The sequence below is a fragment of the Psammomys obesus genome, unplaced genomic scaffold, assembly GCF_907164565.1.
Source record: "Psammomys obesus unplaced genomic scaffold, mPsaObe1.curated_primary_1811, whole genome shotgun sequence".
NCBI classification, from domain to species: domain Eukaryota; kingdom Metazoa; phylum Chordata; class Mammalia; order Rodentia; family Muridae; genus Psammomys; species Psammomys obesus.
Genome location: NW_026596176.1, coordinates 1,766,826 through 1,794,130, shown reverse-complemented (window position 1 = coordinate 1,794,130; position 27,305 = coordinate 1,766,826). Strand labels below are relative to the sequence as shown.

Sequence of the window (27,305 nt, the reverse complement as noted above, 5' to 3'; positions counted from 1 at the left end):
ATGACAGATTGGAATGAGAAAGGGGGTGGACAAGGCTCAGGGGACGTCGCCTCCCTGCACACAGCCGGCGGAATGGATGTGTCCACGTGGAGAGGAAGGAGGGGCATCTGTCCAGGGCTGGGGGGGGGGTCCTTTAAGATGAAACCCCGCCCTTTGGTCGTCATGGCAACGCCTCTCCCCCACCCCCGACTTCTACATTTCAGCAGGTGCCGGGAGCCGGAGCTCCTGCCGCCGCCGCAGCCACCGGTGCCTGCGGCTTCTCCGTGCCCCTGCCTTCTGCTCTGACCCCACCCGCCTGCTCCCCGCTCGGTGCAGGCCGTGCCCGGGAGCTGCTTTCTGCTCAGTGCCGCGCACCGTTAGGTGCCTCGTCCCTGTCCTTCCCCATTTCGTAGTCTGCGGAGTCCCCCTTTCCCCGTCCACCTGTTTCCTCAGAAAAGGGGCCGGGATCGTGATCCCTGCTGCGTTCCTGGGGCCATGGCGGGTCTCGGCCCTGGCGGAGGCGACTCAGAGGGAGGACCCCGACCCCTGTTTTGCAGAAAAGGGGCGCTGAGGCAGAAGGTGGTCCATGAGGTGAAGAGCCACAAGTTCACCGCTCGTTTCTTCAAGCAGCCAACCTTTTGCAGCCACTGTACCGACTTCATCTGGTGAGGGAAGTGGGCTTGGGGAGAGGGCTGGGGGAGGAGGGAACTTGAGGGACAGTCATGTCACACTGGCCCCCAAACCATTGATCAGAGAGGGGCTGCAGCTTCCACTCCTGGACTTAAGGGTAGGGGCTGGGGAAGCCTGGGTTCCTGGGTCTGAGGGAGGAGGGCCCGGAGCTAGATTTCAGGGTTTAAGGGAAAAGGATATGGGACTAGAATTTCTGGGTTCTAGAAGAAGGTAACTGGGACTTAGACACCTGGGTGAGGATGGGAACCCGCAAACCTGTGTTTTGCAGAGGTGGGAGGGCCCGGGCCCCCCGTTTTGCACTGACCTTAGATTCCCTGACTCTTCCAGGGGCATTGGAAAGCAGGGTCTGCAATGTCAAGGTAAGAGCTGGGACCTGGACTCCTGGGACCCCCCGCGGGTGGAGGCTGGGGCCTCAGAGCTAAGGCGGCTAACACACGTGTTTTGTGGTCCCCAGAGAGGCGCGGGGGAGCCCTGGGCGGGGGGTGTGGCAGAGACACAGCCTGTGGTGGGGAGGAACTCTGATGGCAGGGCCACCGCGGAGGTGGTGCTGGGGGCCCCTCCCTCGGCCGGCTCCAGGTGGGGACAGATATTTGGAGAATCTGTTTCCATGGGAACAGGGAGATTTGGAAAAGGGGAGCTGAAGGGGGAAGGGGCTCAAAGATGCAAAGTCAGAGCCCCCCCCCCCCACTGCCGTTGCTATGACAACACCATCCATCCTAAAGCAGGGGCAGGCCGGGTGGGGTCACTAATGGGCGGGTGGGGGCCGGGCGAGGGGGGGCGAGTCCTAAAACACCAGCTGCCACTTGACTGAGAACAGAGTGACTCAAGGTGGGGGGCGGGCCGGAGCAGCACCCCCAGACTCACTTCTGTTCAAGTTGATGCTCTCTGCTATGTTTAAGGATATTTGTTGTTTCTCTTCAAAACCTGTCACCCTCTCTCTTTCTCCTTGCTTCTCTCTCTCTCTCTGTGTGTGTGTCTCTGTCTGTGTGTGTTTGTGTGTATATGCACATTGGGATTTTGTCTTTCTTCAAGTCTGTCTCTTGGGCTTCTGGGTCCTACTTTCTCTGTTTCTGTGTCTGTCTCCAAACGGCTCTTGGTCTGGGTCTTCCCTCTGATTTTCTCTCCATTGGATTCTCAATGTGGGAATTCCTCTCTCTGTGGTTTTCTCTGGGCTGGAATGGATGGCTCTGATTTGGGGTCTATTGGATGGTCTCTCCTTGCCTCTGTCTCTTGCATTCTCATCTTTAGTCTGCAGCTTTGTGGTTCACCGACGATGCCACGAATTTGTGACCTTCGAGTGTCCAGGCGCTGGAAAGGGCCCCCAGACGGACGTGAGTGCCCAGACACCTGGTTCTTCCTCCTCAGGCCATGTCCCCGCCCTCACCCCCTCGGCGACCGTCCCAATTTCTCTTGCTATTTTTAAGCTGGGGAGGGGAGGGGGGCTGGAGAGATAGCAGGAGCTAGTCTGGCCCAGATTCCTTGCCCTTGGCCTGAAAAGGGGGACTACGAAGGGGCCTGGGAGATTGGGGATGCAGGTAAGGGACAGAAAAGAAACAGGGGTTGAAGGGACCAAAAGTCAGCATTGGAGGGATGAGACTGTCATCCAGGGAAGAAGAAATTATAGAAAACTGGAATGTGGGGGATATGCACGCACGCACTTGTGCATACACACACACACACACACACACACACACACACACAGATACACACACACACTGAGAGAGACAGAGAGAGTTATCAGTGCCAGTACTAAAATTGTAAAATAGGTAAAGAGAATCTCAGAAGCTGAACAGAGAAGTTTGAAGCTGGGTGTCATGGCACAAGTAGGTGTCCTAGCATGTAAGAGGTGGAAGATGAGGACCTGGAATTGAAGGCCAGCTTTGTCTACATAGCAAGTTCTGGGCAAGCCTGAGCTACATAAGATCTATCTTAAGAGGGTGAGTGTATGTGGAATAGGAAGCAGCAGAGACAGAAGCTCTTTAGATATTTAAGGAGGCTCAGAGAGACCCCACAGTGCACAGATACCAGGCAGTCACACACATCAATGAATTCAAATCCACAACCGCCTCACCCTGTCCCTCCCTCTGACTCAGCAGAGGGCTGATGGGCACAGTCAATTCTGGACACTGGTTCCTTTCCCCTCCACTTTTCCACCAAGCCTCTGAGTCTTCCCTTGTAAAATAGGTCTGTAATCTAGCAGTTAGAACTGCCCATGGTAATGGAAATGTTTTCTTTCTATCAGCAGCATGAAGCAGGGATGCTTTGAGGAACAGAATCTAAACTCCATTTTGCTCAGATTGATCTAAATTTGAACAGCTACACTGTTGAACTGTGTAGCATAAATCTAGACATTTCCAATCTTATGTTAGCAGTTCAACAAAAATTGTTTCTTCCCAGAGTTTGATCAAGGAAAGAGATAGTTATATGATTTATAGATGGGGGAGATAGCAATTGGGAGGCCAAAGCAGGAGGATCATGAGTTTGAGGGCAGACTGGGTTAAATGTCAAGACACTGTCTCAAAGAAAAGGCAAGAGGGAAGATCCACAGAGGCTCAGGAGGCACCTGCTAGCTTGTCTAGTGAAGAAAACAGAATTTGCATAGAGGATGTAGATACATAGAACACGTATTGAGTACCACTGTGTACCAGCACCAGGATGTGGTTATTGCCTGCCTGTGCATCTGCTTGCCTCCAACACTTTCTGTGTTTTATGAGGTCCTGATTACATACATACTCATCAACTATTTTATACCCAGTGTAGGCTTGAATCCGTATAATTGCTCATTAAGATTAGATTAGTTGCTTTTTTTCCTTCTTCTGTTCCCCTCTAAGCAGAGATTCTTGAGCTAGAACACATGTTGTGAATGTCAGTCCCTCTGGTAATGAGGAATTATCTCTTGCAGTGTTTTCTTTTTTCCTTCCTTCCTTTATTTCTTAAAAATTTTAAATACATTTAAAACTCTTTTTTGCTCCTTGGGAGGGACCAAACTTTTTTCTTTCTTTCTTTTAGAGGTCTTGTTTTTGTTGTGTTGTTTGAATAGCGTTTCACTATATAGCCTTAGATGTCTGGGAACATAGCAAGTTCTATGCGGACCGAGCCAGCTTCATAGAGATCCATCTGCCTCTGCCAACTGAGTGCTGGGATTTAAAACATGCACCACCATGCCCCATGCTTTTATTTGTTTGTTGTTTTTGTTTTGTTTATTGTTTGTTTTTGTTTTTTGGGACAGGGTTTCCTGTCTAACAGCCTTGGCTGTCCTGAGCTTATGTTGTAGACCAGGATGGCTCAAACTCACAGAGATCTGCCTGCCTCCGCCTCCCAAGTGCTGGGATTACAAGTGTGCACCACCGTGCCCCGCTTTAAGTCAGGGTCTCTCTATGCAGTGCAGGCTGCCCTCAGATTCCATTCTACAGGTGACTTAGCCTCCCAAATGGTGGGATGATGGGTGTGTGTCATCCCAGCTGGCTTAATTACTTACAGTACATTTTTTAAGTGCCTGGGCTATAAAATGAGGCAAAAATTGTGTCTACTTACATGGTCATTTCCAAGTTTCAGTAGAGTCCATTACTTGGAATGGTACATTTGAAACATAATAAGAAAAATATTGCATTTTTGAGATGGCTCAGCTGGTAAAGGCATCTGCTGCCAAGGCTGGCAACCTGAATCTCATTCTTGGAACCCACATTGTGGAAGAAGAGAATGGACTCCTGCAAGTTATCCTCTGATTTTCACATGTAGGCGCGCATGCACACACACACACACACACACACACACACACACACACACACACACACACGTGCGTGCGCTCGCGGTTAAAACAAAAAAGACTAAAGGCTGGAGAGGTGGCTCAGAGGTTAAGAGCACTGCTGCTCTTACAAAGAACACAAGTTCAGCTTCAGGCACCCACATGGTGGCTCACAACCATCTAGTTCCAGGCGATCAAATGACCTCTTCTGACCTCTGTGTTCACAGCACATACATGGTGCACCTACACACATACAGGCAGAACACTCATTCACATAAAATAATAAATCTGAAAGAATTAAAAATAGAAACCTCACTAAAATAGATAAAAGAAAAAGGTAAATCTGAGCCTGGGGCTGTGGTTCAGGTGGCAGAGCCCTGGATTCCATCCCTAGCACTGTGAAAACTGGCCATGGTGATGGATACTTGGAATCTCAGTGGGAGGAGGCAGGAGGATCAGGACTTCAAGGCCATCCTGAGATGCACAGTAGGTTCTAAGCCAGCCTGTAAAAAGGAGGAGGAGAAAAATGCAGAAGAGGGAGGAAGAAAGGGAGTCAAGAAAGAAGGGAGGAGGGAAGGAAGAAAAGGAGAAAGAAAGAGAAGGAAGAGGAAAGGAAGGAGGGAGGGAAAGAAGAAAGGAAAGAAAGGATGAGGAAATAATTTTCTAAGAACCAGGCATTACTCTGCAGGGTGGAGTGTGGGTGGGGAAGGTACTGGCTCATGTCCTCAGTTCTTGCATAGTCGAACCCTGGGCATTTATTGTTGCTTCAAGACATAGTCTGTTTATTTCCATTTGACAGAGAAGGTTGCTGAGGCTCAAAACTGTGAAATGAATTTGCTCAAAAATCACACATCTGGGAAGTGACCTGGCTCTGATCTGGCTCTTTGGAGCCAGCAATAAACCTGCTCCTAATAACTGCAGCACCAGTAACTGCTGTCAGACTGGCAGCAGTGGGCATGTCCCACCTACTAAGGTCGGCTGTGAGTCTCCCACTAATCTGGCCAGGCCCTCTGGTGCCTGCTGAAACTGATTTTTGTCTCACATGGGGCTGAGAAGGCAGCCTGCAAGGAGAGACAGCGAGTGGAGGGCTTGGGGCTGAAGGTGGCCTGTGAGTCCTCAGAGAGCAACTTAGGGGAGGAGGTATGGAAGTGGGGATGATCCAGGGAGCTCTTGCCTTCTTCACGCTCTGACCAAATACCACTTTGTTAACAAGACCTCCCTGACCTTTGTTAGCCTCCAAATTCAGGTTTTCCGTCTCTGTTTCTTCCTCCTTTTTCCTCCACCTTTTCTTCCTCCCACTCTTCTTCTCCCTCCTCTCACTTCTTTTCCTTTCTGCTCTTCTGTTCTCTCCTCCTTCTCTTTCTCTCTTTTCTCTTCTTTCTTTTTCCCTCTGTTTCCTTCTCTCCATCCTACTCATTCTCATCCTCCTCCTCTCCCTCCTTCTCATTCTCTTCTTCTTCCTCCCCTCTCTTCTTGTCTTCTCTTTCCTTCTCCTTTCCATCCTCCTTGTTCCCACCCTCCTCTTCTTTTTCCTTCCCTGCCTCCTCTTTCTTTCCAATCCTCTCTTTTTTTTTTTTGAAGTACTGAAATCAAACCTAGAGGCAGACAAGTGCTTTATCATTTGGAGGCACTCTCAGCCCTTTAAAATTTTTAGATTGGGTGTAAAGTTACCCAAACTAGCCTTGGCGTAGCTCAGGCTAGCCTTGAATTTCTTTTTTTTTTCAATTGTTGTATGCTTTTTAAAATTATCTATCTATCTATCTATCTATCTATCTATCTATCTATCTATCTATCTATCTCTACACGAATGTGTGCCTCCACACCAGAAGACAGCACCACATCTCATTATGTGGTGGCTGGGAACTCAGGACTTTTGGAAGAGCAGCCAGTGCTCTTAACCTCTGAGCCATCCCTCCAGCCCTAGCCTTGAATTTCTGATCGACCTGTCTTAGCTTCAAGAATAGCTTGGATGCCAGACCTGCACCATCAAGTTTCTGATGATCCCTGCCCCTGCTTCAGTTCCTTCTAAAACAGTTATGGCTATTTTTTTACCCTATTATTTATTTTTTATTTACGCCTGGTTTTGTTTTTTGTTTGGTTTTTCAAGAATGGGTTTCTTTATGTAGCCTTGGCTGTCCTAGAACTTGTTCTGTAGGTGAGGCTAGCCTGGAACACAGAGAAAACTTCTGCCTCTGCCTCTGCCTCTGGAGTTCTGGGATTAAAGGTGTCCATCACGGCCCAGCTCTGTGTTTATTATTTTATATTTCCCTCCATTATAACAAGAGTTTTTGTTGTTGTTCTGTTTTTTTGAAATAGGGTCATGATGTTACCGTGCAGCCAACAGATTATGATCTTGAACTCCTGACCCTCCTGCATGAACCACTACATTCAATTTATGGTGTGTTGGGGATCAGAAGATCCCACAAATGCCAGACAGCCATTCTATAGAGCTACATCTCCAGTCCCTCCATCTGACAGATTTCTAATTGTATTTACTTGATGCTGGGCCTGGAACACATCAGGATCTCAGTGAATTCATGTAGACTGAAAGGAATGAGATAGAGCAGAAAGCTGACAGAGAGCAAGGCCAAAGAAAGAAAAATTAAAGGGCTTCTCTCTAGCTTGAGCACATTTCTCTGTTGGTAGTTCTATGCCAAACATGGTGGTCCATGTCTATAATCTCAGTTGGAGGCAGGAGCATCAGGAGCTCAGGGTCATCCTTCACTACATATTAAGTTTGAGGCTAGCCTGGACTAAGTGAGACCCTATCTCACAAGCCAAAAAATAAAAAACAAAAAATTCCATGCTTGAGAGATGGCTCAGCAGTTTGGAACACTTGCTCCTCTTCCAGAGGATCTGAGTTCAATACCCAATAACCATGTCTAGAAGTTCACACTTCCTGTAACTCCAGCTCCAGGGAATCTGATGCCCTCTTCTGGTCTACACCTGCACCTGCATTCACATGCAGATACACTTACACAACAACAATTACAACAACAACAACAACAACAATAATAATAATAAATCATTTTAAAAGTCACCTCTGTCAGTGTTTTAGGACCCTCCCCCAAGCCCTTCACCCCTAAATGAGTCTTCTCTTCACTCAGGACCCTCGAAACAAGCACAAGTTCCGCCTGCACAGCTACAGCAGTCCCACCTTCTGCGACCACTGTGGTTCCCTCCTCTACGGGCTGGTGCACCAGGGCATGAAATGTTCCTGTGAGTGTGCCCCTCAGGATGTCTGCTGCCCCATCCCAGATCAGGAGTTAGAGGGTGCTCTCCTTCAACAGTGCAATGTTTGGGGTTGAGGGGAGATTTAAGGTGGGGTTGGTGAAGGCCTGGGCCTGAAATACTAACCCCAGTTTTGTTCCTCCAGGTTGCGAAATGAACGTGCACCGACGCTGTGTGCGCAGCGTGCCCTCCCTTTGTGGCGTGGACCACACAGAACGACGTGGACGTCTGCAACTGGAAATCCGGGCTCCCACATCAGATGAGATCCATATCACTGGTGAGGTCATGCCTCCTCGATAGCTACTTCCCGACCTGGAGCTGAGGCTGACTAAACCCACCCAGGGTGTCCTATACCAGGAACCAGGATGCCCACCCACTGCAGACAACTGCCTACATGCTGACCCCATCCTCACTCTGGTGGCCGGGCTCTCTTTCTAGCAGAAGACCTGTTCTCACCCTTAGTCTTCCAGATATGGTTTCAAACAGCCCTGGTCTTGAATTTTTTTTTTTTTTCCTAGCACTGGGGATTGAACCTAGGAATTCATCATGCTTATCAAGCATGCTACCATTGAGCTATATCCCCACCCCTACTCCAGATTTCCAATTAGTGGTGACTGAGAAGGTGGGGTGAGAGGCAAGATCTGACTTACCCAGACTCCAGATTCCTGAGTCTCGGTGGCAGAAGAGATACTGAGTCTGATTTCTGGGCACATGCTCCAGGCAATAGCCTTAAGCCCTAGATATAGATTATAGAAAGATAAGTCAGAGAAAAAAAGAGACTGACCTTGAGTTCTTTGTTGATTGTTTTTTAGGTGTATTTATTTTCTCTGTATGAGTGTTTTGTCTGAATGTAAGTGTGAGTACCATGTGTGTACCTGGTGTCCACAGAGACCAAAAGAGGATGTCAGATCCTGGAACTGAGCTATAGATGATTGTCAACCACCATGTATGTGCTGAGAATCAAATTTAGGCATTTGGAAAATAAGTTCTTTTAATAGCTAAGCCATCTCTTCAGCTCCTTATTATTATTTTACACATTTATTTTTTCTGTTTTCTGTTTTGTGTGTGCGTGTGTGTTGTGTGTACACTTGTATGTCTCAGCAAATGTATGAAGGTCAGAAGACAACTGGCAAAGAAATAATTTTCTCCTACCATGTCACATCCTCATGATTGGTGGCAGGCACCTTTGCCAGTTCAGCCATCTTGCTGGCTGTGGTCTGGAATTCTTGACCACTTGCTGTGGGAGGGCTGGAAGCTATTTCTTGGATCTTTAACTCAAGTCATTCTTCCCTGCCTTCTTCTTTCAGTTGGGGAGGCACGGAATCTCATTCCTATGGACCCCAATGGTCTGTCTGATCCCTATGTGAAACTGAAGCTCATCCCAGACCCTCGGAACCTGACGAAACAGAAAACCAGGACCGTGAAGGCTACACTGAATCCTGTGTGGAACGAGACCTTCGTGTTGTGAGCTCCTGGGCTGTTATGACTAACAAAGAAGAATCTGAGGGTCCTAGTAACACAGAATCCCAGAGTGCTGGGGTATTAGGATAGAGAAAACCTCTAACAAGAGGCAGGAGAAGGTGGCAGACAGGACTGGAGTTATTGAGAAAGAAAGAAAGATGGGGATTCAGGAGCTGAGAGATGGGATCTCTGGGAATTTATACCCCCTCAATGCCAGAATGAGGAGATCAGAGGAGAGATAAGAACGAGACAGGACTCTCAAGAAGTAAGAAGAGGGGCTGGAGAAGTCACTCAGGGTTAAGATCAAGTACTGTTCTTATAGAGGACCTGGGACTCCAGCATCTGCAAGGCACAGCCACCTGTAACTCCAGTTCCAAGGGACCTGATGTCCTCTTCTGGCCTGTACAGGCACCAGGCACACATGTAATGCATAGATCCTTATAAGCAAAACATTCATACATATACAAAATATTTAAATTGTTAAGGCAGTAGACAGAGATTAGTAGGGCAGACTGATGGACACATGGATACTCAGATGGACAGTCGGAATAAGTGAGGAGAACAGGAAGGAAAAAATGAGGTCCAGAGGAAGAAAAAGAAAAAAGAAGTAGAGTGGCTGGCATATGAAGAAAAGGACAGGACAGACAGACAAAAGCAATTATGTAGGAAGACAAAACCAACAAGGGGCTGGGCATAGTTGTTCATGCCTGTAATGGCAGCAACTTGGGGATTGAGCCAAGTTCAAAGCTAGCCCAGATTACAGAAAGAGACAGTTTCAAGCAAACAAACAAGGCAAAAGAAAGTAAAGGCGAAAGGGAGGGAATAAGTGAGAGAAAGAGAGGAAGGACAGAAAAAGGAAGGAAGGAGGAAGAAAGGAGAGAAAAAAGAAAGAAAGAGGAGGAGAGGCAAGTGGGGAAGTGATAAGAACAGAAAGGAAAGACAGAGCAGGAGGACGAGCACAGAAACTCAGAGTACAGACAGAAAAGAACCAGGAGACACTGGCAAGGGGCCAATAATTGGGGAAGACTGGGGAGAGCTTGTGATAACTATATTTATAACCGATGACTGCTCAATTTGCCATTGTGGGGGAGACTCTCTGAGGGTCAGGGGTGGGAAAACCTCCAGTGTTTGGGATAAGAAAGTGAGGAGCCATTATTTTAGCTCCTCACTCTGCTCCTTTCCACAGCAACCTGAAGCCAGGGGATGTGGAGCGCCGGCTCAGTGTGGAAGTGTGGGATTGGGATAGGACATCCCGAAATGATTTCATGGGTGCCATGTCCTTTGGCGTCTCAGAGCTACTCAAGGCCCCTGTGGATGGATGGTGAGAAGCAAGGCTGGGCTGGTGGTGGACCTGGGTGTCACCTTCTCCTTCCATATGTGGTCTCTCTTTTAGGCCACCATCTTTTCCCCTTTTACCTTCCAACATAGTTCCTTCCCTTTTTCCTCTTCCTCCTCTTCTTCCTCCTCTGCTTCCTCTTCTCTCCTCCCCCGCCTCTCCCCTCTCTTCTTATCTCACTCTTTCTCTCTCTCCACCTCTGTGTCTGTCTTTCCGTGTCACTTACCTCCCTTTGGATGTCTTTGCCTCTCCCATGGGTGCCCTGCTTCCCCACGTCCCTGCCCGGCCCTGGTCTCCGTCTGTATGTCAGGTACAAGTTACTGAACCAGGAGGAGGGCGAGTATTACAATGTACCGGTGGCCGATGCTGACAACTGCAGCCTCCTCCAGAAGTTTGAGGTACCCTGACCGACTGACTGGCTTCCCCCAGGGGAGCCCAGCCCAGCCTCCCCAACTTGAGAGCTGGCTTTGCCCTCTACCCCTGGTAGACCACTGGTACTGGGACTACAATTCCCAGAAGACTCCAGGGCTCCTTCCTCAGCTCTTCATAGGGGTCTAGGCCACAGGGTCTCATGGGAATTGTAGTTCTCTATCCCCATAGCTTTGGGGTATTTTAAGGGCCCTTGTGGGCCTTTGCTCTAGGGCAATTACCTACCTCTCAAGGGGTCCTGACCATAGCTTTTCTTCTCCTACAGGCCTGTAATTACCCCTTGGAATTGTATGAGGTGAGTATCATTTAGAGTGATTTTTAGATCACTCTTCTTGATTCTTAATTGTCTTCAATTCTGAACACATCAGTTGAGCACTTACTTTGTGTTTGTTGACTAATATCAGTGACTGTATGAGACAGGGCTGCCACCATAGGTATCCTAGCTCAATTACAGGTACCTCAGGAAACCTCAAAGGCCAGGAGGAGGCATTTGTCTACCCTGAAGAGTGAGTGGATGAAGGCTTCTCCTTGAATTGGCCCTTCAGCTTTGCTGTTTCTCTGTGGACAGGACACATTCTTCATTCACTCACTCGTTCATTGAACACTATTTCCTGAAGCATGGTGGCAGCACAGTATCAGGCCATTCCCTGGGACTCCTCTCTAGTGAAGGAGGCAGCCTGAGACATCAGAACCAGAATGTGTTTGATGGTAGAAATAGCTTTAGGCACCAGGGAGGCAGCACAGCCTGAAAGTCAGGACAACTTCCTAGAGAATGCAGATGGGAAGAAGGAGGGAACAACACAGAAAAAAGGGGAGGTAGTCAGCAAATATCTCTCTTTTGCTGTTTCAAAAAATAGCACACCTCTGTATTCAAGACAAGGGTCTAGGCTCTGGGGATCTCTATGCAGCTGAGAACAAGACAAAAATAGTCCCTCCTTCATACAACTCATGCATGATGTAAGACATGACATAAAATAAAGTCTGGCCTGGTAGTGTAGCCCAGCAAGCCTTGGAAGATCACAAGTTCATGACAGCCATGTTCTACAGCAGCCAGAGTTACAGAGTGAGTTCAAAGACAGCTCGGGCAACTTAGTGAGGTTCTGTCTCAAAATGGAAAGGAAAGAGGGGTGTGTGTGCTGAAATCCTAGCTTAGCAGTTGAGTTCTTGTCCAGAATCCCCCAAAGAGGTGCTGGGGTATGGCTTAGCAGTAGAGCACCTGCCTAGAATCCCCCAGTGAGGGGCTGGGGTGTAGCTCAGTGGTAGAGCACCTGCTGAGAATTCCCAAGTGAAGGGCTGGGGTGTTTCTCAGTGGTAGACCACCTGACTAGAATCCACGGTGAGGGACTGAAGTGTGGCTCAGTGGTAGAGCACCTGACTAGAATCCTCCAGTAGGGGGCTGAAGGTGTTACTCAGAGGTAGAATGCTTGCCAGGAATCATGAAACTCCAGATTCAGTCCTCTTATTATTAAAAAACAAGCAAGTACATGACATGTTAGGAAGTCATAAGTGAGAAGGAAAACAATGAGCATTGAGCAGCATTGGGAATTCTGTTGATAACAGTGCACTCTTCTCTGAGGTACATTGGGAATTTCACTGATAATAATGTGAGTTTACAGTAAGAAGGATTCCCTGAGAAAGGGACTGTTGGGCAGGCAAAGATGTAAATGAAGAAAGACAATGAGTGAAGATCCCCCGAGAAGAGTCTTGCAACAGATGAGGGGCATGTGTGAGCCCCTGAGGTAGGAGCCAGAGAGAAGAGCTGAGAGCAACAAAGGCAGTGACATTAGATTGAGGGGCAGTGGGAGTAGGAGAGGAGATGAGGATGCCTTGTCATCTCTCAAGAGGATGTTTGTTCTTAAGGCAATCAAGAAGGGAGGTTCTGGGCTGAGCTGTGTTTGGGCATGGTGGCACATGCCTTTAATCTCAACATTCTGGAGACAGAGACAAGTAAATCTCTGTTAATCTGAGGGCTGTCTGGTCTAAATAGCCAGGTCACCCAAGGCTAGGTACAGTGGGATTCTCTAAAAATAAAGGGGTTTGTGTGTCTCATAGAGCCCGGGTATAGCCTCAAACTTACTATGTATCCGAGGCTGACCTTAAACTTTTGATCTTCCTGTCTCCCTAGTGCTGGGGTCACAGACATGTCTCACTGTACCCAGTGTGGACTCGATGCTTGGTTGATGAGTAGTGGTGACTGGGTGTGACTGTGGTGGTGCTCACAGCTGTTTCCTGCCAGTGCACAGCCACTAGTATTACCAACGCAGACCCACTTCGTCACAGACTCTGTGCTGGTCTGCTGGGGTGGGACTGGAGTAGAACGCACAAGAGTACTTGATAGCCCAGGAAAGGTAGTCCAGACCTATAATCTTAGCACTGAGAGCCTGAGGCAGAAGGACTGGTACGAGTTCAAGGCTAGTGTTGGCTACAGAATGAGTTCCTAGGCTACCAAATGAATTTCATGCCAGGGTGAGCTACAGTGTGAAACTCTCTCTCAAAACAAATGAATAAATATTACATAATAAATAAGTAGAACTGTAACTTGGCTCTTGCCTGAGTTGCCTAAGGACCTGGGTTAACTCGCTCATCAGCACCATATAAAAGTCCCTCAGAGGGCTAGAGATATAGCTCAGTGTTAAAGTGCTTGTTGCAAAGCATGTCAAGGCTCACCACTGGGTAAAAAGGTGCATACTGGGTACTGTTCTAAGTATCCTGCTTATGTTAATCACCAACTCTTTCTAACTCTACTGGAAATTATACCTGTTACACTTGCATTGTAGATGAGGTTTTGAAGAGACCCCGTTGATGGCCAGTTCCCAAATCCAGAAGGTCAGACTGTTCTTCACAAGAACACCCCCAATAAATGTTTCTTGAAGCCAGTTTGAATGGCTTGTATCTAATCCTAGCATGTGGGAAGTGGAGGCAGGCAGATCAGGGGCCCAAGGTCATCCTTGACTGCATGGCAGGTTTGAGGCTCATCCTGGCAACATGAGAACTTGTCATAAGAAAAGCAAAAACTCTTACTCTCTGTTTCTTCCTGTCTTTCTATCTCTCTATCTCTTCATCCCTTCCACCATCCATCTAGCCATCCGTCCGTCCATCTGTCCATCCATCCATCATATATCTGTCTCACATATGTATCTTTACATATTCATGTACATATTGATACATATATGTTTTTCCTTCCTTGAAGCCCAACTCTGCTCCAGGCTTGGAGAACAAACAGGCTCCTGTGTGGGAACTCACAGGGAGCAAGCAGGCAGTCACACTGATGGAGAGATGATAATTACTCAGGGCCACTCAGGAGCTGTCCATGGCCACATAGGGGCCTCAAGAGAGGAGTCTGACCCTGATAAAACCATCAGGAGACATCTGTGAAGGAGATGCTTGATTCTGGTCTAAAAGAGGCTTGAGAAACAGTTTTCAGGAGATGAGAAGACTCAGTGTCACCTCCCAAAGCCTTGAGGGAAGATAAAGAACTAAGTGAATGAGGCCAGGGTCTGTATCATGGAAGGAGAGGAACAGAGGGAAGAGAGATGCTCAGGACCCATCAGAGCCTGGTTTTGAAGCTTCAGGGAATAAAATCTTAATATACAGAAGCTGTTAGAGCCTTTGAAAGCAAAGGGAATGCATGACCTGATTTATTTATTTTTAAATTGGTCCTTCTGCCTGCAGAGCAGCGAACATAGCAGGAGCGTGGCAGTGGGTACAGAGGGACACAAGTGGCAGCTGTTGCACTTCAGTCATGGGACCCTGGCACCTCCCTGAGGCTGAGGCAAGGAAAGACTGAGGAGGCTCTATCACTGAAAATGCAGTGTGCTCCCCAAACCAACAGCAGGCAGTGTCAGCCTAGATCTTGTTTCTTAGGCCCCACCTCCAGAAAACCTGGGAAGGAGACCACACTGAAGGAGTTCTGGTTCAGAGGTTAATAGGTGCAAATCTATAGACATGGCTTCTTTGGGTCTGACTAGGCATTAGATAAATAATAAGTTCAACAGGCTAGAAAGTCCTTTCCTCCCTCCTACAAACCTCACCCTTCCTTATTCCCTCACTTTCTTGATTTCTTACTTCGTCCTTCCTCCCTTCCTCCCCCCTTTCTTTCATTTTCTGAGACAAGGTCTCCCCGTATCCACCATTTTATGAGACAAGGTCTTTCTGTGTGGCCCAGAGTGGTCATTCTCTTGCTTCAGACTCCCTAGTGCTGCGGTTACAGATGAGTCTAGCCTGAGAAAGTTCTTAAGCTAAACACAAAATAAGGACAATGTTATTTTCTTTATTCTGTCTGTCTTGGTCCTTTTGTGCCTATTTCTCTTGGGAACATTTCCAGATTCTGACTATCTCTGGATCTCTCTCTCTCCTTTTTCACAGAAAGTGCGGATGGGCCCCTCTTCCTCTCCCATCCCTTCTCCATCTCCCAGTCCCACAGACTCCAAGAGATGCTTCTTCAGTGCCAGCCCAGGACGCCTGCATATCTCTGACTTCAGCTTCCTCATGGTTCTAGGGAAAGGCAGCTTTGGGAAGGTTAGATTCCCGGGGTCCTGGGGGGAGGGGAGAAGGTTGGATTTCTATTCTTTTGGGAGAAAGTTGGGGTGGGTGACTCAACTGGTTCCTGAGTTTCTAAATGGAGTTAGGTTAAGATTGAGTGTCTGGCAGGGTGGTGTGGCACATGCCTTTAATCCCAGCACTTAGGAGGCAGAAACAGGTGGATCTCTGTGAGCTCAAGGTCCGCCTGGTCTACAAAGTGAGTCCCAAGGCTAGACACAGAGAAACCCTGTCTCACAAAACCAAAAACCAAAGGGAGAAAGAAAGAGATTGAGTGTCTAGAAATTTCTGCTATAAATGTCTCAATACTGGGCTGGCAAGAGGGCACCTCAGGTAAGGGCACTTGCCACCAAGATGGCAAAGCAGATAAAAAAAAGACACTTGCCACAAATCCAGACTACCCATGGGGAGTTTGATCCCCATGATCCATGTGGTGGAATGATAGAACTGACTCCCCTAAATTGCCACTGACTTCCACACCCCCACACCCCTCCCCATAATAAATAATTGTAATAAAAATTGTATATGCCAATACTTTCCTTGAGGGGAATAGATGCAGCTTCAGAACACCTAGTCCCCTCAGAGAGGAGGAAGGGCTTGGAGCCTGTCTTCTGAGTGAAGAGCAGCTCAGCGACCCACAGCAATGAGTTTCTTAGATGGACTGGCCCTTCTGTCTGCATATCTGTCTATAGGTGATGCTGGCAGAACGCAGAGGCTCCGATGAGCTCTATGCCATCAAGATCCTGAAAAAAGATGTCATAGTCCAGGATGACGATGTGGATTGCACCCTAGTGGAGAAGCGTGTGCTGGCACTGGGAGGTCGAGGGCCCGGAGGCCGGCCCCACTTTCTCACTCAGCTTCATTCTACCTTTCAGACACCGGTGAGGAAGGAGGGATGGGATCATGGTTTAGAAGGCTGAGTTCAGGGCAAGGCAAGAAGAACCTTGTAGCCAGTGCTTCATGCAAGATAGTGAGTCACAATGCTAGTTTCACAAGCATGAGGGCCTGAGTTTAAATCCCAGTCCTTAAGGAGCCAGACATGGCTGCATGATCTGTAACCCCAGCATTGGGTGTCAGAGACGTGTGGGTCTCAAGAGCTAACCAGCGCTGTCATTTTGGTGAGCTTCCAGTTCAAGCCAGTAAGAGAGCTAGGAAGACGTTGTGACCTCCACATGGGGTGCGCGGGCTCACACCCCCCCGCACTTCCTACGCCGGAAGCACACATATACCAAGTGTAAGCACACATACATTGTTAAAATAAATGAATAACGCTGGGAGTGGTGGCATCCCTGTAATCCCAGCACAGGAGAGGCAGAGGCAGGTGGGTCTCTCTGAGTTAGAGGCCAGCCCGTTCTACAGAGCGAGTTCCTGGACAGCCAGAGCTACACTGTCAGACCCTCTCTCAATAAAATAAGATGGATGAGTGAGCTATAGAGATGGCTCTGTAGTGCAGAGCGCACTCTGCTCCTGCAGAGGACTTGAATTTGGTTCCCAGCACCCATGTACAGCGGTTTATGACCACTTGTAATTCTAGCTCCAGGGGGACTTAGTACTTCTGGTCTCCGAGGCTACCTGTACTCATATGCACACACATGTCCCCACAAACACATAATTCAAAATAATTTTAAATTTAATTTTAAAAATATGCGAGTGTGGGGTCAAGAAATGGCTCAGTGGGTAAGAGCACTGACCGTTCTTCCAGAGAACCCAGGTTCAATTCCCAGCACCCACATGATGGCTCACAACTGTCTGTAACACCAAGATCTGACACCCTCACACAGACGTGCATGCAGACTGGACACCAATGCACATAAAATAAAAATAAATTATGAACAAATAAATGATGAATGAAAGTGACTATACAGGTGGGATCCAATGTGGTGGGGACGCTGGTGCTGGCTGGGGTACAGCCAGGGGGGTAGGATCTGAGTGGGCAGGGTCAGACGTTTGTGGTTCCTATGAGCTCAATTTCCCAATGACTGTAGCCAGTGTTCTGTGGTTTTTAGGCATGCAAACAACTTAAATGGGAATGTTTTCTTTTTCCTTTCCTTTCCTTTATTCCTTTTCTTTCTTTCTTTCTTTCTTTCTTTCTTTCTTTCTTTCTTTCTTTCTTTCTTTCTTTCTTTCTTCTGAGACAAGGTATCATGTGGTTCACAGTGGTTTTGAACTTGCTCTCTATTGGGGCATGAGCCTGTTTACGGTATGCCGGGGCTTGAACCCAAGGCTTTGTGCATGCTAGGCAAGCATTCTTCCAACTAAACTCCATCCCCAGCTCTTAGGGATGCCTTCTAATTGGACATGCCCATAGTTATTGGGCCTTCAGGGTGAGCTCATCACTTTTGGACTCTGACTAAAGGATGAGTCATAAAAAGGTGTTTCCCTGAGACCAAGGGGAGTTAGAATCCTCAGAGCTTGGAGAGAGCATGACTTCACTTTCCCTGACTTCTGACTGAGGAAAAAAAAAGTACAAGCAACCAAGTGTAGTGGCACATATTTGTCATCCTGTCATGTGGGAGCTGAGGCAGGAAGATTGCCATGAGCTTGAGCTTAACCTAGCCCACAGTGGAGATACTATAATTATAATAGGGGCTAGAGAGATTGCTTACTGGGTAAGAACACTTACTGTGCTCATGTGAGGACCTGAGTTTGAATCTCCATCCCCATCATTAGCAGACCCTTTCTGTAGAAATAAGGCACAGTGGTAGATAGAGGTGGGCATCCTATGTCCTCTGACCCCACACATACACATGCATGCACACACCATCTACAACTCCCCCCTAAATAAACAAAAATTGATAGTTCCCAGACAGTCAGAATCACATGTTGTGTGTGAGTGGATGTAGTATGAAATTCAGTCCTCCTGGATTTCGGTCAAGTCCTGTGGATCTCTTAGAAAGCCAGGTAATTAGAGTGAAAGGCTCAGGAGATTCCGAGGAACCAGGGTTGGAATCTTGGACTCTTTTTATGTGCTTGTCCAGTTCCTCTGGCTGAGTGGATCATGAGGTCTCTATGTCTGTCTTCAGTGGACAGTAGGAAATGACTACAATAGAAAGACCTGTAATCCCAGCACTTGAAGGGCAGAGTCAGGAAGATCAGAGCTCAAGGTGATTTCAGTTACACAGTAGGTTCAAGGCCAGCTTGGGCTACATGTCTTAAAAATAAAGTTTGAAGCTAGAGAGATGGCTCAGAAGTTAAAGACACTTATTGTTCTTACAGTGGATCCAGATTCTGTTCCCAGCAACCACATGGTGGCTTCAGGTCCAGGGCATCCAATGCCCTCTGTTGACCTTTAAAGGCATCAGACACAACACGTGGTGACATATATACATGCAGACACAACACACACACACACACACACACACACACACAAACACACACAAAGGTGGGAAGAGGGGCTAGGGCGGTGGTGGTGTTTGCCTTTAGTCCCCAGTAGTGGGGGTGGGGAAGGGGTTGGAGGAGGGGGAAGGAAGAGGCAGGCCTTTGAGGCCAGCCTAGTCTAGAGATAGTTCCAGAACAGCCAGGGCTACATGAAGAAACCCTGTCTCAAAAAAAAAAAAAAAAAAAAAAAAAAAAAATTAAAAGCTTTTCTGTCCAGGTGTGGGTGTGTCCCTTCTACTAAGCCATGCCCACTCCTCCTCAGGACCGCCTGTATTTCGTGATGGAGTATGTCACTGGGGGCGATTTAATGTACCACATTCAGCAGTTGGGCAAGTTTAAGGAGCCCCACGCAGCGTAAGTCTCAGCAATGGTGAAGAGGGTGGGAGGTGGGAGGAGTGGCCTCACCATTGACCTTCCAACTTGCCACGTGCCCCTCCAGATTCTACGCTGCGGAAATCGCTATAGGCCTCTTCTTCCTTCACAACCAGGGTATCATCTACAGGTCAGTAGCCCCAGCACTCTCCTTGAAGGGAAAAAGGTCCCTGTCAGGGATAGGATTCCAACACACAGCTCTAGATTGCTGAATGCTAGGTGCCTTGGGTTTTGTTTCCTATAGCTGTGTTAATGTATACTGCAAGGGGTCTAGAAGGGGGAGCTCAGCAGGGTTGAATGCTGCACTTGCAGAGGACTGAAGTTTTGTTCTCAATATCCATACTGGCTGTTTACAACTGCCGATAACTCCAGCTCCAGGAGATATGACATCCTCTTTTGCACCCTGACCCAAACACCTGAACACACACACACACTTTTTGAGTCTAACAAAAACAACCAAAGAATGGAAGAGTTTGGTTGGTTTGGCACACAGTTCCCATCATTGAGAGGATGTCAAAGTAAAAGAAACTTGATGCAGCTATTTCCATCCACAGTTAAGAGCAGAGAACACGCCCTGCAGTGGTGGCCATTTAATCCCAGAGCTCGGGAGGCAGAGGCAGGCAGATCTCTGAGTTCCAGGACAGCCTGGTCTACAGAGAGAGAGTTCCAGGATAGCCAGGGCTACACAGAGAAACTCCATCTCAAAACAAACAAAAGAGCAAAGAGCTATGAATTAATTCATGCAGCTAGCGCTCAGATTATGTCTTCCATATGCTTTCCTGCTGGGAAGTGGTAGTGCCCACAGTAGACTAGGTCTGCCTACCTCAATTAAAGTAATGAAAGTCCTCGATAAACACGTCCAAAGGTCAACGTGATCTAGACAATCCTTCATTGAGACTCTCTTCCTGGGAGACGGTGAGTTTTATCAAGTTGACATTGAAAATTAACCATCACACTACTGTTCTGCAATTCTTCCTTGAACTCTCATCCTCCAGGGACCTCAAGTTGGATAATGTGATGCTGGATGCTGAAGGACACATCAAGATCACAGACTTTGGCATGTGTAAAGAGAATGTCTTCCCTGGGTCAACAACTCGCACCTTCTGTGGGACCCCAGACTACATAGCCCCTGAGGTAACCCTGAGCCTGCTGCTCTGTGGATGTCTCTCAGTGGGTGCATTTGTCATCATAGGCAAGGCTTGTCCTTGATTTGTGGGTATCTTACAGGCTCCCACCTGTGGTAGTCTCCACCAATGCCTCGAGTGGGGAGACTGATGAGCACCTTAAGTCAAGGAGCTGGTCACATTCATGTTAACAGCAGAAAGCAACAGACTAGCACATGAGTTTAGCACTCAGCTCACATGCTTCCTACCTAGGGAATGGTGCCACTCACAGTGGGTAAAGCAAGCAGGATTTGAGGATGACTAGCGTACAGGAGTGGTATCAGCTTGTAGGAGCGTGAGTAGAACATGCACTATTCCAAAGCGGAGAAGGTGAAGACTCTTTCTAGTGTATTTTGAGTGGGCAGGCCTGAGAACACTAGGCGTGTTGTGAGGATTTGTATCTTCTGTATGCTGACTGGGTAGGGCTTACCTTTTATTTAGGACAGAATTGAATGGCAGCTCATTGATAAACAGTGTATGTAGCCTTACTGTTGATTTTTTTAAATCTTTACATTTGTGTGGGTGTGTAGTTTGCATGTGTATGTATGTTTGCATGTGTGTGGGCACATTTGTGCACGCATATGGAGGCTTATGTTAGGATCCTCCACCACTCTTCCATTTTCTTCCCTCAGTCATACTCAGAGCTTGCTGATATGGTGAGTCTCCCTAGCTAGCTTGCGCTAAGGGCATTCTGCTTCCAGTTCTGAGGCTGGACTTGCAGGTGGGCTGCTACACCTACCTGGCATTTATGTGGGTTCTGGGGATCCAAATTCTGGTCTTTACACTTATATGGTAAGTAGTTTTAACCACCAAGCCATCCCCACAGTCCCCTTTTTGTTTTTAAGACAGGGTATCGTGTATCCCAGGCTGGCCTGGAGTGCACTGTGTAATTGAGGATGGCCTTGAACTAATGATCCTTCTGCCTGTATCTCCTGAGTGCTGAAACAACAGCTGGCCTTCCACAGCACACCCAGCTTTATGTGTTACTGAGGATCAGACCCAGGTTTTCATGTATCCTGGGGAAACACTTCACTAAGCTGCTCCCCAAGCCCATGCAACTTATACTTTGCTTTGTTTCTCTAATGTTGGAAGTTGAACAACAGACACAGTTCAACTTATACACAGTTCTGTAGTGTAAGAGATCACCCTCCTGATGTTCTGAGAGGGCTAGGTCAGACTCTTGAACTGCCTAGGAAAGCACAAAACTGACGGTTAGATATTTTTTCCTTCCTTTCTTTTTTCTTGTGCATAACATCACTAGCTGTCCTAGAACTTACTACGTAGACCAGGCTGGCCTCAAACTCACAGAGATCCACCGGCCTCTGCCTCAAGAGTGCTAGGACAAAATGGGTGTGCCACGACATCCGGCTCACCCTTGGATACCTTTAATGTTGTTAAGAGGCTGGAGCTGATATCTGAGGACTCATGCTGTAGGGATGGTGGGTAGTATTCATACACTGGCATTTCTCAGCTGTGCAGGCCATTGTGTTGAGGGGTGCTGACCCTTGATTTTTACAGTAGATCAGTGTTAGAGCCCAAGTAATCAATGTCATTGATCACAAAACCTTCCTGCTCATCTGAACTTATTGCAGCAAGGTAGGGAAATACACACACAATCCTGACTCTCACTCTGGGTCACTGAGGCTAGAATTCTCCAGGCTTAAGAATCTCCCATCTCAACTGGCCTTTAATCCCAGTACTACTTGGGAGGCAGAGGCAGAGGCAGGCAGATGTGAGTTCAAGCCCAGCCTGGTCTACCAAGTGAATCCAGGGCAGCCAGGACTGTTACACAGAGAAACCCTGTTTTGAAAAAGCCAGAAAAAAAATCTCTTGTCTCAGCATTCGGAGGGCAAACCAGGAGGAGAAAAGCAGAAAATAAAGGGGAAGAATCTAATGAGGTATAGTGGCTCACCCTTGTAATCCTATTGTGCAGGGTATGGAAGAAGGAGGGTCAGAAGTCCAAGGCTATCCTTGTCTACACGGATAGGTAACCTGGGCTACATGAGGTCTTGTTTCAAAGAAATGTTCTCTGGTCCTTAAAGTTCAGCCTGAGGGTCAGCCACATGGCTCAGTGGGTAAAGTGCTTACTGTCAAGACCGAGGAAGAGAGCGTTATCTCAGGAATCCACATACTGGAAGCAGAGAACTGACTCTTGAAACTCATTCTTTTACTTCAAATCAAATACATAATACAGCCTGGCATGGTGGTGCACATCTTTAATCCCAGCACTCAGGGAGGCAGAGGCAGGTGGATCGCTGTGAGTTTGAGGCCAGCCTGGTCTGAAAAAGCGAGTCTAAGACTGTCAAAGCTACACAGAGAAACCCCGTCTCAAAAAACAAAAACAAAAGCCATGATATGCATACATTCTCCTCTGTAAATAAATAAAATAAAATAATATATTTGAAAAATAAGATTTAGCTGGACCTGGCATACACCTTGAATCCCAGCACTAGGGAGGCAGAGGCAGGTGGAGCTCTGTGAGTTTGAGGCCATATAGCCTGGTCTACATAGTGAGTTCCAGGACAGCTAGTGCTGTTATACAGAGAAACCCTGTCTCAAAAACAACAACAACAAAAAGACTTAGTTCTATGTGCTTAGCATTCAAGTGTGGTTATCCAAATATTCTACGTGGGTGGTACTTGTGATGTGACCCTTAGGTAGGCTTTAAATGACCAGATTTATTATTTCGAGAATGCATGGACACATGTGTCACAGCATGTATGTATAGATCAGAAGAAAATTCTGTGGAATCTTCTCTCCATTAAAAAAAGTATTGCATTTATTTTTATGTCTGCGTGTGTGCGTGTATATGTGTGTAGTGTGTTACAGCTTGCATATTGAGGTCAAAGAATAATTTTAGGAAGTTAGTGATCTCCTTCACCATGTGTTCTGGAAATTGAATTCCAGTTATCAGGCTTTGTGTGTCAAGGAGCTTTTTAGCTGCTACTATCTTGCTAACTCTTAGGGACCTTGATATATGATAGTAAAGGAAGCTTGTAAGCACATAAACATTGTTTCCTGGGTTTTCCAAAGGTGGAGCTCTTGCTAAAACATTCAGAATGGAAAATACTTGTGTCAGAAACGCTTGAAGTGGGTCAGAATCCAGAGAGGCCAGAGGAATCCTGCAATCTTAAAGAAATCACAGCCACGGTGGCACACATCTGTATTCCTAACACTTAGGAGTGATGCCAGGAGAATAGAGTTCAAGGTCATCCTTTGATAGTTAGTTCAAATCTAGCCTGAACTAAATGAGATCCTGAAAAAAAAAAAAAAGCCACGCTCTTTTCTTTCTCTTCCTCTTTTAGATTATTGCCTATCAGCCCTATGGGAAGTCTGTCGACTGGTGGTCTTTTGGCGTCCTGCTGTATGAGATGTTGGCAGGACAGGTAAGGGAAAGCCAGGAGGTACTGGCTTAACTAATGGCCACATAGAGTGGGCTGTCCCTTTTTATGTGGCATTATTCTAGATGGAAAAGGATAGAACGTGACCTTAGTCAGTTCAGTCTAAGGAAACACTGATCTGCAGGGAAGAGGGGTGGGACAGCAGGGCGCTGTCCAAGGTCCTGAAGCATTGTTTTAACCTTGGTGGTTTGGTTTTCCTCTCTTTGGACCTCTTTAGCAGTCTAACGAACTATATCAGGACTATCTGGAACAATGTGATAGCCATAGTATGGAAGTATGTCTTTATTTGTCATTTATTTATTTGTTGGTGGCTGGAGATATAGCCATAGGTGTTGGAAACCGAACTTTTGTATTTTTGGTTGTGAGCCTAGCCTTTGATGGCTGAGCCATCTCTCCAGCCTGAGTTCTTGGGAGGTGGACATAAGGGGACCTGGAATTCTGGCTCATCTTTGGCTACGTAGCCTGGACCACATAAAACCCTGCCTCAAAACAAACATACAAACAAGCAAGAAAACAAAACCTTTACTTTGTGTTGCCTTTCCTAACCACAGAAGATGAAGCCACTTATTCAGTAAGGATGATCATTTCCAGCTTTCCTTCAGTCTCTTCCCCCTCTGTCTACCCATCAGTCTGTCTGCCTGTCTCTCCCTCCCTCTGCCTCACTGATGACATATTGCCTATGTCATCTTGCCCATTGATTTACAAAGAGAAGATGACACGGAGACACTAGAGTGATGCACAGAATGGGGGCACATGTGATAGGGAACTGGAGGTGAAGATGGGAGAGTTGCCCACAGGGGTAAGGATGGAGGGCACATTATCAGGATGCTTGTTTGAAGGGATATGGAAGGGATGCGGGTTTGGGAAAGGCAGTCTGTGAAGCCTCTAACTTTATTCTGCTGACTTTTGTAGCCACCCTTTGATGGAGAAGATGAGGAGGAGCTGTTTCAAGCCATCATGGAACAAACTGTCACCTATCCTAAGTCACTTTCTCGGGAAGCTGTGGCCATCTGCAAGGGGGTAAGAGCCCTAACTCCCAGCTTTTTCAGACTCACAACTCAGTGAGTGTGGCTATCTCTTTTAGAAAAAGACTTCCGTCACTCAAGCTGGTTGAACAGTATTTTGCTACCATGCTGTCATCCCAGACCAAGGGTGGCCTCTGCCTCGTCATCTCTTTTCCCACTCACAGCCCGGCACACAGAAGAGCAAACCCCACCTTTTTAGAGCTGGCTGGGTCAGTTACTCCAATTCCTGGGACTTTTCTTTTTCATGGATCTTGAGTCGTCCAAACTGTCAACCCCTTTCTTCTTCCTCAGTTGATGCAGAAGGAAATGCCTGGCACATAGGAGATGTTCTATTTCTAGCTCTCCCCAGATCCTCTCTCCCTCTCCTCCTCCTTCTTTGAAATTTTTTTCTATGTCTCTCTCTCCCTCTGGCTCTTATACCACCACACTTGATTTTTGGTTGTTGTTGTTTTGCTGTTGTTTGTTTTTGTTTTTTAAGACAGGATTTCTCTGTGTAGCCCTGGCTGTCCTGGAGCTCACTCTGTAAACAGGCTGGCCTTGAACTCAGAGATCCGCCTTCCTCTGCCTCCCGAGTGCTGAGGTTAAAGGTGTGAGCCACCACTGCCTGGCACCACACTGGATCATTAAAAGCATTTTATTTATTTATTTATTTATTTATTTATTTATTTATTTATTTATTTATTTATTTATTTATTTAGAGACAGGGTTTCTCTATGTAACGTTAGCTGTCCTGGGACTCTCGTTGTAGACCAAGCTGGCTTCTAATTCACCGAGTCCTGGGATTAAAGGCTTGCGTCACCGTGCCTGGTTTAAAAGCATTTTAAATTGCATTTTTATCTATTGAGTTTTGAAGGCACATATACGCGCTCAGAGAACAACTTTAAGTAGTAATCTCTCCCCTTCCAACATGAGGGTCCTAGGTATCGAACTCAGGTCACTTATCAGGCATGGGCAAGTGACTTTATTCACTGAACTACCTGACAGGCCCTCTCTGTGTGCTTTCCACAGTTTCTGACCAAGCACCCAGGAAAGCGCCTAGGCTCAGGGCCAGATGGGGAACCCACCATCCGGGCACACGGCTTTTTCCGTTGGATCGACTGGGAGAGGCTGGAGAGACTGGAAATTGCGCCTCCTTTCAGACCACGTCCGGTCAGTTCCATCCCTGGGGATTGGGTATCCCGAGCTTCAGTTCCTGTATGTGGAGGCTGGGGAACCCTTCTGCAAAGATGCTCCTAAAGAGGTGATCTCTAGATGATCAGAGATCACGGGGGTGTGCACAGATTCTGATTGTCAGAGCTTAATTTTCCATCCGCTCGTTTTCCAGTGTGGCCGCAGTGGAGAAAACTTTGACAAGTTCTTCACACGGGCGGCGCCAGCATTGACCCCGCCAGACCGCTTGGTCCTAGCCAGCATCGACCAAGCGGATTTCCAGGGCTTTACCTATGTGAACCCGGACTTCGTGCATCCAGACGCCCGCAGCCCAACAAGTCCGGTGCCCGTGCCTGTCATGTAATCTCACCTGCCGCCGCTAGGTGGCCCCAGCGCTCCCTCCGCCACGCCCGCTGCACCTCGCTCCCCGCCTCCCCCCACCGCCTCTAGTTCGGATACTAGGTCCTGCACCCCACCCAGCCTTCTGGCCTCTTCCCCGCACCCCAACGAGTTCTAGACGCCGTTTCCCAACATTGCTGACATTTTAAACTTCATACAGTCTCTAGAGCCTTTCTGTGCTCTAGGTTCCGTTGTGCTGAGCCCTCTTTCCCCACCCCCAACATCTGGATGCTGTTCCAAGTGTTCCCAGAAACCCCACTTTGTGTGGGGTTCTAGACTTTGTCTCGGTAGTTTTATGCCTTCTCTCCCCCTACATTATCCTGGGTAAAATACTCTCATGAGATTGCCTGCTCCAAACTAAGATTCCAGATCTGCCTGCCCGCATCCTTCAAGCCCCTCCTACCTCCACTTAGTAGTAGAGTTAAGCCGGAGGCTGGGCTCGGTATTCCAGGCCACCTCCCTTCCACGCTCTGGGGATTTCTGGCATGCACGGAGGATTCTTTCCCCGACTTTTCTTAGTCAGCTTTTGTTCTAGACTTGTTCCGGAACCCATCACTGCTCACCTGCCCTGTGCATGGCTCCAGCCTTGGTCGAATCTCACACACACACACACACACACACACACACACACACACACACACACACTTGTCCTCCGCAGTGCCTGCTACTCTCTGGGACTTTCTCCTCCCCACCCCCTTCTTTTATCCTCTCCCACCCAGACACAGCTGCTGGAGAATAAATTTGGGATGCTGATGCTAAAATGTTTGGATGTTTTCTTGTGAAGCTTGGGGAATGAAGGGGTGCGTGGGTGGGCGGGCTGTACATAGAAACAAACAAACAGGGGAGGGTGGAGAGAGGTGGTGGAGAGAGGATTCACAGATCCAAAAAATGAACGAGAAGACACCTTCGGCATAAGAGCGACATACAGACTGCTTTAGAGAAGACCAATGTGCCACGTTGGTCACACGAACACCCCTTGACCATTGGGTCAGCAAGTGATCGACCCTC

At 47.6% G+C, this 27,305-nt stretch overlaps 1 protein-coding gene across 1 annotated transcript; it reads left to right on the top strand.

Moving 5' to 3' along the window:
- Positions 1-196: 196 nt before the first annotated feature.
- On the top strand, positions 197-27,051 carry Prkcg (protein kinase C gamma). Its single transcript, XM_055595703.1, has 18 exons — positions 197-644; positions 997-1,028; positions 1,918-2,000; positions 7,522-7,633; positions 7,791-7,922; positions 8,953-9,109; positions 10,293-10,427; positions 10,753-10,840; positions 11,137-11,166; positions 15,237-15,389; positions 16,103-16,291; positions 19,051-19,142; positions 19,228-19,290; positions 20,156-20,294; positions 23,629-23,709; positions 24,637-24,744; positions 25,758-25,898; positions 26,074-27,051. Exons 1-18 carry the CDS (start codon positions 475-477, stop codon positions 26,260-26,262), a joined length of 2,094 nt encoding a protein of 697 aa, XP_055451678.1. The 5' UTR covers positions 197-474; the 3' UTR covers positions 26,263-27,051.
- The last annotated feature ends 254 nt before the right edge of the window (positions 27,052-27,305 follow it).

What these genes read in the sequence shown, in the direction of transcription:
- Prkcg (XM_055595703.1), top strand. Translation starts at nt 475, where the DNA reads ATGGCGGGTCTCGGCCCTGGCGGAGGCGACTCAGAGGGAGGACCCCGA. An exon ending in TGGAACGAGACCTTCGTGTT is followed by an intron (nt 9,110 to 10,292) that starts GTGAGCTCCTGG and finishes TCCTTTCCACAG; the next exon opens with CAACCTGAAGCCAGGGGATG. An exon ending in ATGAGATGTTGGCAGGACAG is followed by an intron (nt 23,710 to 24,636) that starts GTAAGGGAAAGC and finishes TGACTTTTGTAG; the next exon opens with CCACCCTTTGATGGAGAAGA.